General features: G+C 46.0%; 1 protein-coding gene across 9 annotated transcripts in view; it reads left to right on the top strand.

The window, feature by feature from the left end:
• Positions 1–16,920, top strand: part of PDE4D (phosphodiesterase 4D) — a 1,020,783-nt gene that overhangs the window by 984,515 nt on the left and 19,348 nt on the right. For all 9 annotated transcript variants that reach the window (XM_063962730.1, XM_063962764.1, XM_063962783.1 and 6 more), the window contains 6 exons: positions 1,598–1,691; positions 6,981–7,159; positions 8,525–8,623; positions 8,756–8,920; positions 9,808–9,907; positions 16,664–16,818. In XM_063962730.1, coding sequence (XP_063818800.1) covers positions 1,598–1,691; positions 6,981–7,159; positions 8,525–8,623; positions 8,756–8,920; positions 9,808–9,907; positions 16,664–16,818 — 792 coding nt within the window. The remainder of the gene's footprint in view (positions 1–1,597; positions 1,692–6,980; positions 7,160–8,524; positions 8,624–8,755; positions 8,921–9,807; positions 9,908–16,663; positions 16,819–16,920) is intronic.

Here is a 16,920-nt window from a genome sequence, read left to right as displayed (position 1 = left end):
CTAGTTACTGTCGACCTGGAGACCAGACCCCCTTAAGCACACTAATAACTTGAATTTCCTTTATCTCTCTGTGCTGAGGTGCTTGAGAGGTTCTGGTTGTGCAATGGGCAGAGTACCTGGCCTGGCAGGTGGAAGGGGAATAGTAATTGGAACACTCTCGCACGTGGGGATTGGGCGCAGTCTCTCTTTAAGACCTAAACATTTCACAAATTCATAAATGAACTTTTTCAATGAGCTGGCTTTTCATTCAGTCATAAAGTCGTCATATTATGTGTTTTTGTTTGCTGGTGTGATAGAACACAGTGCTCTATGGGTGTTTTATGTAATTACTCATAGCTGGTAGGAATCTAATTAATATAAAACCTTTGCATACATTTTTATTCCTGTAAGTAAATTGCGTTATCTAGGAGTCACCTATTGCCTACATGCAGTGGAGGGAGCCATAAGGAACTAGTGACCTGTCCGAGGCTTCAGCTGATGCCTCCATGTTGTCATTAATTACTAATGAATTGACGAGCAGCATTTAAAGCTGTTTTTTTTTTTTGTTAGTTCGTTTGTCCTGCTCCTTACATATTATTATGTTAACTTGAGCTGCCTCAAGCATCAGTTTCTACAGAGGTACCGTGGAAACGTTGCCTGATTCACAAGTGCACACAGATTTCAGCCAATGGAGGAAGGCGATGGTATTTCAGGAGAACTGGAAGTTGGTGCACTCCAGTGGGAGGAGATAATAGTAGTGAGGGCGTTTCTTGCGTATTGCGAGGAGATGCTGACCTCAGAGCATTGCAGATGATTAGTGTAATGAGATAAAATGACAATGGTATCTCAGGGTGTTTATGTGTAGAAGTACTAAAATGTTGCATGAGTTCTGAGATGGTTGACTGGGGACATTTGGTGCCTCCATGTTGGGAGGTAGCGCATTTCGCATTTCAAAGCTCACTTCCAGTAGCGTAGCAAAAAAAGCACTCAAAAGTGACATATGTAATAGAAGCATCTCCAGTGTCCCCTCACTTTCATCATACATTTATACCATGAGGTGAAAGTGAGGAGAAATAGCATTTTAGACAAGGAATAGGTTGGAGGTAAGTTTGGATGTGACCCTTTGCCCTTTCCCACTCTCTGCACACCTAGGGGCAGATTCAGTTAGACACTGCACGCACGAGCGTGACCTCCGGTATGTCATTTCTGCTCCATAGTCTGCCAGCAGAAATGAGGCAAAAGAGACATCCCACCAAATCTGTTGGAAGCCACTCCAGCGGCAGCTTGCGAGTAGTTGAATCTGCCCCCTAGGTGAAGCCCACGTGTGCTTTGTTACTTAGGCCCACAGTGGGAATGAGAATCCTACACCAAAGAGCTTACGATCTAACATGTTCTGCAGTATTTGCTGGAATGTTTTCATTCCTGTAATTCTATGTTGCTGTTTTTTTTGTAAAGAGAACTTACATAAACAATGACCGGTATGGTTAAATACTTATGGAAAAAGTCACTTCCAGGCCAATATTAAATAAATATGCATACTTGTATATGTATGTACCTATACATATGTGTGTTTCTATGTAAACTTATGTATTTCCTTTTATTTCTGTTTCCTTTACAGTTCAAAAGAATGCTCAACCGGGAGCTCACCCATCTATCGGAGATGAGCCGGTCTGGCAACCAGGTCTCGGAATATATCTCAAACACATTTTTAGGTAAGAAAAAGAGTTTACCCTTTTCCTCCATGTAATTGCAGGCGGCCGCACGTGTCCTATGCAGAGTAACTTGTACTGGAGAGCTTCCTTTGTTTGCATTCTAATTTCCTTAATTGGCCTCCCTGTAATTCCCCATACATTGCTGTGTTTGTAGGTTGCTGTGCTGAGCACACATAGCCAGGACACTGTGCGTCAGCAATAATACATTAATGTCTTCACTTCTAAAGCATCCTGCTGCTCTCCCACAGCCCATGCTGTCCCGCACTATAGCTCCTAAGTGTATAGTGATCTAGTGTTTGACACAAGAGACCTACAGTACTGTACCATATGCTACAACAGAGAGGTGACTAAAATCCTCCAGCTCCTGTTTATTCACTACACAGATAAAAAGGAGATTTAATAAATAGAAAAAAACTTAATGTAATATGTGCAGAAGGAAGGGAGTAAATCACACAGTCTATAAAAAGTTTTACAGTAATGGGTAATGTACTGTAGGAAGTCATCTTTGTACTGGCATGGCATGCTGAGATATGGTGTAGGCTGGTGGAAGCGTGATGAAGCTCTGACATTCCCTGACCGTAGGAGGGAGGTATGATAAATATGACACAGTCAACATCTGAGCAGAGAAAATGCCCTGCATCCAGACAGCCGCATATGGGTGAGGGAATCCCCTGCAATGCACAGTCCACTGTACAGCTACCAGGACCAGACCAAAACCCTCAAGGAGAATTCAATGAGATTTGCTTATTCATAGAACAGGATGTTCCATTAATCTCAATATTCACCTACACCATGATGCTCGGAACAGGTCTAGAAATGGTTTATATAACGGATGACATTCCGGTAGTCGGTATATGGGGAAATGTGTGAAAATGCCACCGTTATTTCTCACCCATCTTCCTTAATGAAGCCAAGCTGTGCTATAGCTGTGTCGGGATGCAGTCAATTTACCTCCAATCAAAATCCCGACGGTCGAAAGCCCAACAGCAATTGACCAACGGTCAAAATACCGACAAGGTCAAAATGCCGACATGAGTTTTTCGTGATTTTTTTTTTCATTGAAACCGACTTGTTCATACTTTACCATCCCAGTGGACCTGGACAGGGAATATAATAGTGTGCCGAGCACAGCGAGGCACCGTGCCCGAAGCATGGCGAGCGCAGCGGTACACTTATATGGTGTCCATGTCGACACACACACAAAAACAATGAACAACGCATGTCGGTATTTTGACCTGTCGGCATTTTACATGACGGTATTTTGACCTTATCAGTATTTTAAATGTCGGTATTTTGTCCATGTCGGGATTTTGACCGTCGGTCAATTGCTGTCGGGATTTCGACCGTCGGGATTTTGATGGGAGGTATTTCATACCGATCCCGCTGTGTCGCCTAATGGTTTAATTGTTTTCAGTTTTGCTGACAAAATGATTCTTGTAGAAGCCTCAGAACAGACAAATGAAGGTTTTCTGGAGTGAAATATGGAAGGGAAACTATGCCTATTGCCTATATACATTAGGGGCAGCTGTCTATGGGCCAAAGTAATATTACTGAGATCATGAATTATTATTACTTCTCTAGGAATCGGTCACTGAGACATATGAGGCACACTGGGACTTGTTAGACTGTATTCTCATGCATTTTATAGTGTGGTGAAGAATTCAGTGAAGCATTGATTCATTCTGATGAATCTATAAGCACCTTGCGTGGAAGTCTGGTATGTTAGGTTGAATGCATCAGGTCGACATGAGAATGTCAACATAGTCAAAATTTCAACAGGCAGTATGTTGACATGCTTAGCATGCCGACAGATGTCATGTCAACATGATAGCATGTTGAGCACCCCATCGGTCACTTACATGGTCCTGGTGGCAGCGGCGTCTCCATCGTATTGTTTCCTGTGCTGGCGGTCATGTGATCAGCAGTTCTGGCGCAGAGGGGTACCCAGCGGCATTCTGGTAAGTATTTTCCCCCTGACCTTAATCCCTTACCCAGTGTTCCCACTAGGTTGCGGGAAGGGTAGGGAGCCAGGGTGCGGGCAGGGGTCACATGCACATGCCAAAAGGGGCATGGCCAGCAGGGGGGACGCGTCCCTATCGCCTTCACACTTGGAGGCGTGCCCAGCTCTTAAGGCCCGATGTGGGAGAGTTGTGTGCTGAGCGGTTCTCTCCCGCCACTCAGCACAGCGCGATGTGTGCTGAGCGTGCGGGGGGAGACGGGGGGGGGGGGGCGCTCATTTCACCCAGTGGGTGAAGTGAGCGACCCGCCAGATTGGCCTGCTATCGCTGTAGGGGGTACACACGGAGCGATAATGCTTAAATTCTAAGCAATCTAGTCAGATTGCTTAGAATATCGCTCCGTGAGTACCCCCCTTTACAGACATGCTGTGCTGCCCCCAAACCTGCCATTCACTGTGAATAGAAGCCACACACATGCACACACAGCACCAGTGATCGGCAACTGTAAGTTTTCCCCCCACATGAGGACACTGTGTCCCGCTGGGAAGGCACAAGCAGACTATTACAGCAGGGCGCTGCTAAAAGGATAGGGTGCACTTTGCCATTATCAAATCGATGAGGGAGCTGCGCTCTGCTAGAACAACCTAGCGTGAACCCTACTAGCCCATCCATCCCCTTCGTGCCTAACCCTGATTCCTCCGACCCCCACCCACAACTTTACCCTAACCTCTCCCACTCCAAGCGTTCTGAGAATTTCGACATTTCACATGGCAACATTTCAGCTGTCGTTATTGTGAACATGTCGGAATGGTGCCTGTTGACATGTTGAACCATGTAGACATTCCAGTGTTGCCATTGTGGTGTCACATTATGCATGCCGACACTGTTACTGTCAGCTGTCTGCCTGATACCCTTCGGTGATGTCACTGGGAACTAGTGAACTCTAAGGGGGAATTCAAATCTTATCACAACCCCTATCTCCCATCTAAAGTGACGGGAGATAGAGGGGCAATATTGAAATGGCCCCCGTTATCGCGCTGATCGCGCCCATTACAGTCGGGTTTGGGCACGCAAAGCACATAAACCCGACTAAAGTAATAGGTGCGATCGTGAAAAGACCCGTCTGGGGTAGCGAACTGAAATGAACTTGTCGCGCCCATCGGCAGTAACATTAGAATACTGCCGGCGGGCGCCATCACGGTCGGGAGAGGGTGCAGAACATTTGAATTCGGCACATAGAATCTATTCTCAAGACTTTATAAGTATCTCGGTGGGGGATCCGGTATGAAGATCGACACTGTCTAGGTCGACAATGTTTAGGTCAACCACTATAGGTCGGCAGTCACTAGGTCGACAGGGTTTCTAGGTCGACAGGTCAAACGGTCGACATGCGTTTTACACATTTTTTTCCTTTTTTTGAACTTTTTCATACTTAACGATCCACATGGACTACGATTGGAACGGTAATAAACCTTGCCCGAAGCTCGCTTGCCATGCGAGGGGACACGGTGCACTAATTGGGGTTCCCGGTTACTCTACGAAGAAAACGACACCAAAACAAACAAACAAACAAACCTCATGTCGACCTTTTTGACCTGTCGACCTAGCACATGTCGACCTAGAAACCCCGTCGACCTTCCAACCCTGTCAACCTAGTGACTGTCGACCTATAGTGGTTGACCTAGACACTGTCGATCTAATGATCCACACCCCTCGGTGGTGTCACTTGGCTCTACTGAAATGATAGGCTGCTCTCTTATGAATAGTAAATAACCCCACCTCCACTATGAGCAAGCGACGCATACACCGCAATCATGAATATTTCTGCAGCAAATCCTTTTAGGATCCCAGGAAATTCAGTAAGGAGAAGCTTTCCACAGTGGGAACATGGTGATTGAGAAGCATTGTGTTTATATGAATGGAAGTTATATGGTTGTGCTGAATTCAAGGCCAGTTTTAATCTTGAGCAGGCAAGATGCAGAACTAATGGGCGGTTTCTGCCTGACTGGACATTCCTAGTTGGGGGAGTACTAGGGATTCCCATGGAGTGCAACAGCAGATGTGACTCTTCCAGACATGTTTGTGCTCCTGCATGAATGACCTGACAGCTGGATTTAGGACTTTCCCTTCTGATCTATGTGAACTGTGTGCACCTGCCTGAAAGGATACATATCAAAGCCTGTGCATACCCAGAGTGATACTGTAATTACTGCAGCCCAATATATAGGCTTCCACTTATACTTCCCTTATTGCTGTTCGTGCCTTGCAATAAATCATCAGCTCTACCAGTCTTGCTGGATGTGTTCCTAAAAATATATTATTTTGCAGGATATAAGTCAGAGGTTTCAGTGCTTTTTTATGTTTAATGACTTGGGCCGGTCTGTACTGAAGTCCGAGTTCGGCGGGCGCGCGGGATTCTGGCTGAAATCAGACTTTATTTAAAGGGGCAATCATGCACATGGTTTAGCCTTGTACATGATTGCCCCTTTAAAACAAAGTCCGAGGGTTGGCCGGCATCCCGCATGGCCATCGAACTTGGACTTCATTACATACTGGCCTTGGTTTTAAATGTTGAACTTAACATTTTCTTAAAGCTCCATTTATTTTGCCTGAAAATGTATTATTTGTATTAATAATAATAATAATAATAATAATAATAGGAAAACATACTATTTACCGGCAGCCAGGATCCCAGCTGTCATGATCCCTACAGCAGGATCCCGTCTGCCAGAATGTCGGCAGCGGGCAGAGCGCTAGAAAGCCCCTTGCTGGCTCGCTGCACTTGCAATGCTGCGCGCACGGTGGCTTGCTGCACTCACCACAGGTTATATTCTCCCTCTGTGGGTGTCGTGGACACCCACAGAGGGAGAAAAGCCTGTGGCGCCGGTATTCCGGAGGCGGCATTTCACCGCCTGACAGGATTCTGGTGTCGGCATTGTGAGCGTCGGGATCCCAACAGGTGGTCTCGTGATTGCCTCCCGTAACAATAATAATACAGCATATTCTGTATTTGTGACTTAGGGATAAGTAGTTCATGGTTTCATAGTAAGAAGTGTCTCACAGCCACCAGTGGCCCCTGCCTAATGTCACATAGCAGCCTATAGGGGGCGCTAAGCTTTATTGGTGTGTGGAACTATTATACTGCCGCTAGAGAGCAGCACAGCTGTGATTATTATCCAAATAAAGCATGGCCTGTGTCTCCCATGATTCCCATTGGGGAGAATCATCTTTGTGGTGCGCCTTTTGTTGGAATGGTGCATACACAATGGTGAATTTAGTAACCGTTCACAATTTCAATGGCTCAACTTAATTTATGCACGTCGCTATGTAGATAAACAACATGAAGTGGAGATGCCGACGCAGGCCCAGAAAGAGAAAGAGAAGGAGAAGAAGAAGAGGCCCATGTCTCAGATCAGCGGGGTGAAGAAACTAATGCACAGCTCTAGTCTGACCAACTCCAGTATCCCCAGATTTGGCGTAAAAAGTGAAAATGAAGACTCTCTAGCCAAGGTGAGACCTATAAGTCATGTCTGTAGGTTACAGGGGTCGTCGCACTCGTACTCTTACTATACCCAACACCACCACCCACATGTACCAAATAGCCTACAGGACCCCCTGTTACTGGAAGCTGGCACTCTAGATTGTGCCACACCCAATGGTGAGCTGCAAGCTAAGGGAGCGCGTCTGAAGTGCTAGCTACAGTAGCATCAGATTCACTGCATCAGTGGTTCTCAACTGTAGTCCTCAAGTAACATAGAAACATAGAATTTGACGGCAGATAAGAACCACTTGGCCCATCTAGTCTGCCCCTTTTTTTTATCCTTTAGGTAATCTCAAGTACCTCCAATAGGTCATGTTTTCTGGATTTCTTTAATGATGTACTGACGAATCTGGGTCAGTAATTATGCAACCTGTTTCTACAGAGAGGAATCCTGAAAACATGACCTGTTGGGGGTGCTTGAAGGCTGGATGTTAAGTACGACTGTGCGACATACAGATGTGTCCTCATACATCTAGCCTCAATATGCCATAAAGCACGAGATGCCTGGCGTGAGTGAGCCGCAAGATCCCGTGCAGCTCTACTAAGGACTGGTGTCTTTTTTTTGGCAAAAATGCATCGTAATCACAATGCAGTGTGACTAGGATGCGCCAGGAGACTGTGCTGATTGATATATGGCACTTGTATGTTGTATGCGACTGAGTCTGTATATGGAACAGAACAGAACTTGTATTGGAAAAAGCTGCGCCGTAGTTGCATTGTGTTGCGATTAAGACACATTTTATGCAAAAAAAAGAAGCAAACAAGACGCCTGACGCTAGAAGATTCTCATGTGACCTTGCGTGCCATGAGGGGCTCTTTGGCGCGACGTATCTGTAGCTGTGGCATATTATATTTAAGCCTGGATGTTAAAGGGGGCATTAAAACAAATTATTTTTGTATATTTAATAAAATGGGATAATTATAATACCTTAACCTGTAACATCTGCACCCAGTAATTCATGCACACTCTCTGCATAGTGTATTTAATGTCGGTTGCACATCCCCAGAGACCTATTGCTAATCTACTAAGAGGGGACAGCTTTGAATGTTTATTGCTGCATCCGGATAGCTATTTTTATTCATTTTTAATACTTTTGGCAGTACGACGCTGTTTAAAAGCATTGTGGTAATTAATTAATGGCATTCTCCTACACGCCATGTGTTCTTGTAGCTATCAGCTAAGATGTCACTAACAGAACGTTCTAGGCTGCGCGTACCAAGTCCCCAGCCAGGGGAGGGGGAATGAGAGCTCAGTCATGTGACCAGTCGGCACATTACTTGCACCACTCCTGTGACACCGTCTCATCCTTCTCTGCTTTTCTCATTCCCTTTAGGAACTTGAAGATGTGAATAAATGGGGCCTTAATATTTTTAAAGTAGCGGAATATTCTGGAAACCGACCTCTCACAGTGGTCATACACACTATATTTCAGGTAGGACTTTGTGCGATGTCCATATACATACTATTGTGTACAGTATATACAGATATACGTGTGAGAACACTGCTCTACAGGTGCTATCCTATATGTTCACTTTGTTTTCCTTTATTCTGTGTTCACCTGCAGGAACGGGATCTGTTGAAGACATTTAAAATTCCAGTAGACACCTTAGTTACATACTTAATGACTCTAGAAGATCACTATCATGCGGATGTGGCTTATCATAATAACATACACGCGGCAGATGTTGCGCAGTCTACTCACGTGCTGCTTTCAACCCCAGCTCTGGAGGTACGGACGCCTACATTCTCACCATACCCAGACCATATGTTACCGCACTCTCTGCACAACATTGGGAGTTTCCTCCTGTAATATTAAGCTCCGCATCCGTAATTAGTACAGCATAGGCCTCTTATCAGGTGTAATTAAATTCTTGGCGATGTGCGGCTGCACGCTTCACCAAAAAATGACGGTTCCCCTAGCACTGCACCTTTTCCTACTCACACCTATGGGTGCGAGGGAAGATGCACCCCAATGTGCCAGCTGAACTGTCCCCGTAGTTTGGGCATGAACAGGGTATCAGCAGAGTTGGTGAGCCCTCCTGTTATTGTGTCTTTGCTCCCAGTCTCTGTCACCTTAGCTGTCACTATGGTGGTCATTCCGAGTTGATCGCTAGCTAGCAACTTTTTGCAGCGCTGCGATCAGATAGTCGCCGCCTATGGGGGGAGTGTATTTTCGCTTTGCAAGTGTGCGAACGCTGTTGCAGCCGACGGCACAAAAAACGGTTTTTGCAGTTTCTGAGTAGCTCTGGACTTACTCAGCCACTGCGGTCACGAAATTGACGTCAGACACCCGCCCTGCAAACGCTTGTATATGCCTGCGTTTTTGCAAACACTCCCAGATAACGGTCAGTTGACACCCACAAACACCCTCTTTCTGTCAATCACCTTGCGATCGGGTGTGCGAATGGATTCTTCGTTAAATCCATCGCCCAGCACCGATCCTCTTTGTACCCATACAACGCACCTGCATATGCATGCGCAGTTTTGCTGAGATTTAACCTGATCGCAGCGCTGCAAATAGTTGCGGAATGACCCCTTATATTGGCAGTGTATGTAAGATTTCCATTGAGAAAGCAATGCATTTACTGATCTTCTATTTTGTGTTTGTTTCCCTAGGCTGTTTTCACAGATATGGAAATTCTTGCTGCAATCTTTGCAAGTGCAATACATGATGTTGATCATCCTGGAGTGTCCAACCAGTTTCTTATAAACACAAGTAGGTTGACATAAATACAGTTGGGTTTTATTTTGGGGGAGAGGGAGATGGGGGTTACGTGTTTTCAAAAATTTCACTTGAAATGTATTTATTTATTTATATATATAGAGAGAGAGAGAGATTGCCAAAGGTAGTGTTATTCTCCAGTGCTCCTAAATACACTTCTCAAAAAAATAAAGGGAACACTAAAATAACACATCCTAGATCTGAATGAATGAAATATTCTTATTAAATACTTTGTTCTTTACATAGTAGAATGTGCTGACAACAAAATCACACAAAAATGATCAATGGAAATCAAATTTATTAACCCATGGAGGTCTGGATTTGGAGTCACCCTCAAAATTAAAGTGGAAAAACACACTACAGGCTGATCCAACTTTGATGTAATGTCCTTAAAACAAGTCAAAATGAGGCTCAGTAGTGTGTGTGGCCTCCACGTGCCTGTATGACCTCCCTACAACGCCTGGGCATGCTCCTGATGAGGTGGCGGATGGTCTCCTGAGGGATCTCCTCCCAGACCTGGAGTAAAGCATCCGCCAACTCCTGGACAGTCTGTGGTGCAACGTGGCATTGGTGGATGGAGCGAGACATGATGTCCCAGATGTGCTCAATTGGATTCAGGTCTGGGGAACGGGCGGGCCAGTCCATAGCATCAATGCCTTCATCTTGCAGGAACTGCACACTCCAGCCTGCACACTCCAGCCACATGAGGTCTAGCATTGTCTTGCCTTAGGAGGAACCCAGGGCCAACCGCACCAGCATATGGTCTCACAAGGGGTCTGAGGATCTCACCTCGGTACCTAATGGCAGTCAGGCTACCTCTGGCAAGCACATGGAGGGCTGTGCGGCCCCCCAAAGAAATGCCACCCCACACCATTACTGACCCACTGCCAAACCGGTCATGCTGGAGGATGTTGCAGGCAGCAGAACGTTCTCCTTGGCATCCCCAGACTCTGTCACGTCTGTCACATGTGCTCAGTGAGAACCTGCTTTCATCTGTGAAGAGCACAGGGCGCCAGTGGCGAATTTGCCAATCTTGGTGTTCTCTGGCAAATGCCAAACGTCCTGCACGGTGTTGGGCTGTAAGCACAACCCCCACCTGTGGACGTCGGGCCCTCATACCACCCTCATGGAGTCTGTTTCTGATCGTTTGAGTAGACACATGCACATTTGTGGCTTGCTGGAGGTCATTTTGCAGGGCTCTGGCAGTGCTCCTCCTGTTCCTCTTGCACAAAGGCGGAGGTAGCGGTCCTGCTGCTGGGTTGTTGCCCTCCTACGGCCTCCTCCACGTCTCCTGATGTACTGGCCTGTCTCCTGGTAGCGCCTCCATGCTCTGGACACTACGCTGACAGACACAGCAAACCTTCTTGCCACAGCTCGCATTGATGTGCCATCCTGGATGAGCTGCACTACCTGAGCCACTTGTGTGGGTTGTAGGGAGGTCATACAGGCACGTGGAGGCCACACACACTACTGAGCCTCATTTTGACTTGTTTTAAGGACATTACATCAAAGTTGGATCAGCCTGTAGTGTGTTTTTCCACTTTAATTTTGAGGGTGACTCCAAATCCAGACCTCCATGGGTTAATAAATTTGATTTCCATTGATCATTTTTGTGTGATTTTGTTGTCAGCACATTCAACTATGTAAAGAACAAAGTATTTAATAAGAATATTTCATTCATTCAGATCTAGGATGTGTTATTTTAGTGTTCCCTTTATTTTTTTGAGCAGTGTATATAACTTGTTCTACTATGGAAAAGTAGCCTGTAACATTTACAAATGTGCTAAAGTTTATATACCCTGCCAGTAGATAAACAATGCAACTTTGCAGGGGCAAATGCAGGATTTCTAGACATATACTTCCCAGTAAGCCTGAACTGAATGGTTTGTTTCTTTCCCCGGATGTGGGCACCATTCCACAATCCAAGTCTCCTACTATGAGGAGCATGGGAACAAGTCCAGGGGTCTGCGGGAGCAGCAGAAGAACCAAGCACCAGCCCTCGTTCTATATGTATACATCAGTCTCCTTACACACTGTGTAGTGAATGTAATGCAGAATTAGTCATTAACGCTATAGATGGCCTATGTGTGCTCACTTGCTCTTAAAGAAGTAGCGTACCATATTTTTTAGTCAATTTTGCATCTCATTTGCATCTCATGCGCATCGCAGATGCAGAGACGCCGGGCTATGACTGTAATGGCACAGGTATTACTTTTACACACGTACAAAGATGAATCACAACAAAACTTGCCATGAGGAAAAGCTGTGGCTGCTCGCATCTGAGCCCTTTTTACACAGATTCGTATTCAGTTGCACACTGATACAGAAATGTTGCACACCAAAATCATCAGTGTAAGCTAGCAATGTAGTTTTGTCACTTCTGTGTGTTTTAATTATGCGAATAAGATGCACATTCTGAGCGAAAAATATGTAATGAGATAGGCTATTTGGCGCAATTGAAGCAACAACAAGGAAGAACGCGTCTGTAGTATAGGCTGTTGGGGAGAGAGTGTTAAACCCTTTATGTATTGATTATATCTATCTCGTATAAATAACATAAGTGGTCAGGAAAAGGTTAAACGTTCCATAATAAATACACATACATAACTAGTAGGAGACAGAACTGAGCTTTCTAAGCACTTATTCTCCCACCTCATACTAAGACTCCTGTCCATTCTTCCTGGCAGCTGCTCTCTGGTCCAGTGCACTGATTAAGAGCTCAGATCCACACACAGAGCAGACATTACTGTATACTGTATGTTGTGGCTATAGCTGTGGTGACATCAGATTATATAGTATGATTTCAACTGCTGGCCTGCAGTGTTTTCAGGCAACTAGAATCCCCCCCTGCATGTGCCTATATTTGCTATCAATCTCACGTTAAACTTTTGTCTTCTGTTACAAACATTTTGACTGTTTCTTTTATTGAGATTATTAACGAGAAGGTTAGTGTTTCTTCTTGGCACAATAAACCATAACTGTATTTTACCTGCTTTGAATGGTAACAAATCACTCTCTTTTGTTTCATTCAGTTAATCTAAATATACTGTAGCCCACATATTATTATACAGTACATGTGATCAGGGCCGGCAACAGAAATCTTGGGGCCCCATACACTGATATCTCTGGGGCCCCCCACCCCCTCAGTCTGTAAATGCACTGTCACACACCTGTGCCCAACACTGGCAGGAGGCTTGGCTGGTTCAGGCATGCTCCTCAATGGCAAGAGACATGGAAGGCGATGCAGCGTCATAGTCATGATGTCGTGACGGCTGCATGCACCACTGGGACGGGACCAAGTGAGGGGGGAAGGAAGGACTCTGCGGCCAGACACTAGCCCCATACACACTAGACGAGAAAGTGAGAGATCTCGCTCAGAAGGGCTGATTTGAGCAAGATCTTTCACAATATCGCCTAGTGTGTACACTCAATGTCGCTATCGATGCGCACATCGTTAACGCCCCCCCTCCCTCGTCTGAACTTGTACAGACGAGGAAGGTCCTCGTTAACGACAGCCATGCTGCCGTTGTTTCCCCTGACATCACTCCCTTCCTCACCGGCATCGGCAAGTGTGTATGCACTTGCCAATGCCGGCACCCGGCCGGGTCCCCGCCGCCGCCAATGTCGGCGGGGATCGCCTAGTGTGTACTAGGCTTTAGTTAACTAAATTGGTGACAGACAGGCAGTTAGTTGTAAAAGTACTAAAAGTACTCTGACCCTCGGGGCACGGTAAGGGTGTCCCCTTTGACCACCCCCCTTTCGCCAGGCCTGCATTCATGCATCTATGACGTGCCCAAACCCAAAGCCCCAAAATCCAGAAGAGCGCACACTTACCAGCACACAGCCGCCGCTATTCAGACCAGTCTCCCCACAAGCTGCTAGCCTGCCTGCCTCAGGCTGTTTTATTCTGTATATTCGCCAGCCTGGCAGTCATTTTAATTGCAGTCCTGCTTCTGCAGACTGCACGGCCGCTCCTCTCAGGTAGTTGCCACAGCAGAGACAGGGCGGGCCGGGATGAGAGTGACGTCATTGCACAGCTGACCTTGGGGCAGAGGGGGGTTACCACAGGGGTGCCGCTGTTCTTGTAGTGCTGGCTAATTATATACATTGCGGCAATGCGATGCCGCGCCAGCCGCCCGCTGTATAGTTAATAGCAGCATCATGCTGCTATTAACTACACAGCGGGCGGCCGGTGCGGCGGCTCGTTGCTGCGATGTATATAATTACTTCCATCCATGATGAGCTTGCAGCCGCCACACTGCCGCAGCCGGACCTCGGGGCCCCTCACAACGTTGGGGCCCGGGACGATTGTCCCCTTTGACCCCCCCTGTCGCCGGGCCTGCATGTAATGGTGAAGCAAGTTTTCCGAAACAAATGCCATATACATTCCGTGCATACAAAAAAATTTTGTATTTACCCATATATGGTATTTTCTTTCCGCATCATTTTTATTTGTCCAAATAGAAATATTAATTGTAATTTGTTTGTTTTTTTAAACGGAGATCAGCAATAGTTTTTAGTGAATGACAAATAATATATGTTAATATCTGAATAATAAGTGGTCAGTGAGACTGAATAGCCAGCTACTATAATGTTTCATTGTGTTGGTATATTTTATAGGTTGTACGTTGTGTGCCAGGTGTGTGGCTTGTCTGGTAAAACCATAAACAAAATGTTTTACTTGCCTATTCTTGTGTATGACGCAACAGCCAAACCCTGGAGGCAAGTGTCCTATGTCTTGTGTCCGAGAACGAAGAGCTTCGCTTGTTTGTGGCATTCTGAACATTTTGTGTTCCCTGTACCTAAATATAATCCTCGGGTTTCTGCTGCTTGCCTAGTAACCGAAGGGATACCCTAGAGTGCAAAAATCAATCTTATGACTCATCTTGCAAATTAGCTGAGAATGTCAGAGACGGGTGCTGTACTCTAGTAGATTATGTACTGTGTTCGGTGGTTTAACCTATTTTATTTACTTCCGCTTTTTGAGCAAGACTTACGTATATTTTATGCAAATGAATAAAAAAAATTTTTTTGACTATTTTAAAAGAAGTAGTGAAAAAATACTTACCTCTCTCCGAGCCCCTTTCTCCAGAGAGTAGATGTACTAAACACTTCCAGTGCCTCGGCCAACAACCCATTACAGGGTTGTTAGGCTGTTGGGTCCCTGAATGAAGCGGGGGCATCTCCTTATAACTTGGTTACCGGGCATGGACCTCCTGCAGACAGCGGGTACCATTTCATGTTACTTTGTCGCTGGTCCTTTCTATGGGATGTAGTTACTGTATGTGACCAGTGGTCAGGAGACCGTCAGTCACATTTTCTACCCCTACATCCCGCTCGCTCACAATCCTGACAGTCGGCATGCCGACCAACAGGGACTATTCCCACTGGTGGGTGTCCACGACACCCATAGAATGGGAATAGAACCCTTCGGTCGCCACCGAGCCCACAAGGTTCTTGTTGCATTCAGGCCCCCCCACTGGCATTCTGCTACCGGGATACAGGCGTCTGTATGCAGACCGGCAGTTTCCTGCCCGCTGGTCACGCAATACACACCCCTTTCTATAATACACAAGTAACAAATGGTATATTATTTATATTGCCATTTTACGAAGACATTATACGTGGTGCAACAGTCAACAAGCTTTTATAGTGTTGGTGTCATTTTGTAGAGTTGAAAGACTTTTTCAGGGACTGATTGCGAGGTGAACGCCATAACACAGCCACTGTGTCTTTGTACGGGTGTAGTATGTTATGCCGGCAGTCGGGCTCCCGGTGACCAGCATACCGGTGCCGGAATCCCGACCGCCGGCATACCGACAGATGGGCGAGCGCAGAGGGAGAAGAACTGTCGGTATGCCGGCGGACGGGATTCCGGCGCCGGTATGCTGGTCGTCGGGAGCCCGGCTACCGGCAATGTGAAGACCACCCCTTTGTACACAGCAGAGGTGCAGAATTATGCTGAGGCTGCAGGAGTTTTTTTTTAAAAACATCCTCCTGACGGTTTCTGTGATCTGCTGCTGCATCCGAATGCGCAGCATCAGATCAACTACGTGACCATTGGACATCCATGTAACCCACAGATTACTCAGGATGTCCGGCCAAATAACGCTGCGGGGCCAGTGATGCTGCATCCAAGGACGCAGTCACCGGTTCAGCACAACCAAAAAACCAGGACCGACACCGCCCCAATACTAGAACGCTTCCTGATGCCACCTCCAAATACCAGCAGCATGGCAATCTTGCTGCAGCCTTTGGGGCACTGCGAGCGACACCGCAATCCCAGATCTGCACACGTGCAGAACCATAAACGTCGTCCAACTGCGAAATAATCAATATATCGCCCACCTGGGAATCAGCCTTTTCACTTAATGCTATTCATTTCCATACGACCAAGCTGGTCACTGTTTTAAAACGTTCTGCAGAATGGCTCTGTGCCATGAGATGCATATGTATTCCGTCCCAGAAGCCAAATTGATATGCGTAGCGGAGACGCCGCAGAAATGTTAGGGATTGCTTTCTGCAGAGCGTTTTCTCCTATGGGTGTCGGACATGTTACACATGACACTGAAGCTATCATTTATAACGTCTGACTTGTCCTTTTTTTTTTAGATTCACGCTGCTTCGTTGCAATCAAGCAATCATATCCTATAATTAGCATAGACAAATTTGTACTATTGTCATTTTCCTTTTTTGTTATAACCCCTTGTGCTGCGTCTCATGAAATGTTCTTTCTTCTTCTTCTTCCAGACTCAGAATTAGCCTTGATGTACAATGACTCATCGGTTCTGGAGAACCACCATTTAGCTGTGGGTTTCAAGCTGCTGCAAGAAGAGAACTGTGACATTTTCCAGAACTTGACCAAAAAGCAGAGACAATCATTACGGAAAATGGTCATTGACATAGTGAGTACAGATTGTTATCATCCTGCGTGTTCTGTCCATTCAGAGGGCAGGCTCCGTGTTACAGTACATATTGTAGTGGGCTTCTTATTTATAGTACCCTTT

Source organism: Pseudophryne corroboree, chromosome 1 (genome assembly GCF_028390025.1).
Source record: "Pseudophryne corroboree isolate aPseCor3 chromosome 1, aPseCor3.hap2, whole genome shotgun sequence".
NCBI classification, from domain to species: Eukaryota; Metazoa; Chordata; class Amphibia; order Anura; family Myobatrachidae; genus Pseudophryne; species Pseudophryne corroboree.
Note: the sequence above shows the minus strand (reverse complement) of the source record. Positions and strands in the feature narration are given on the sequence as shown.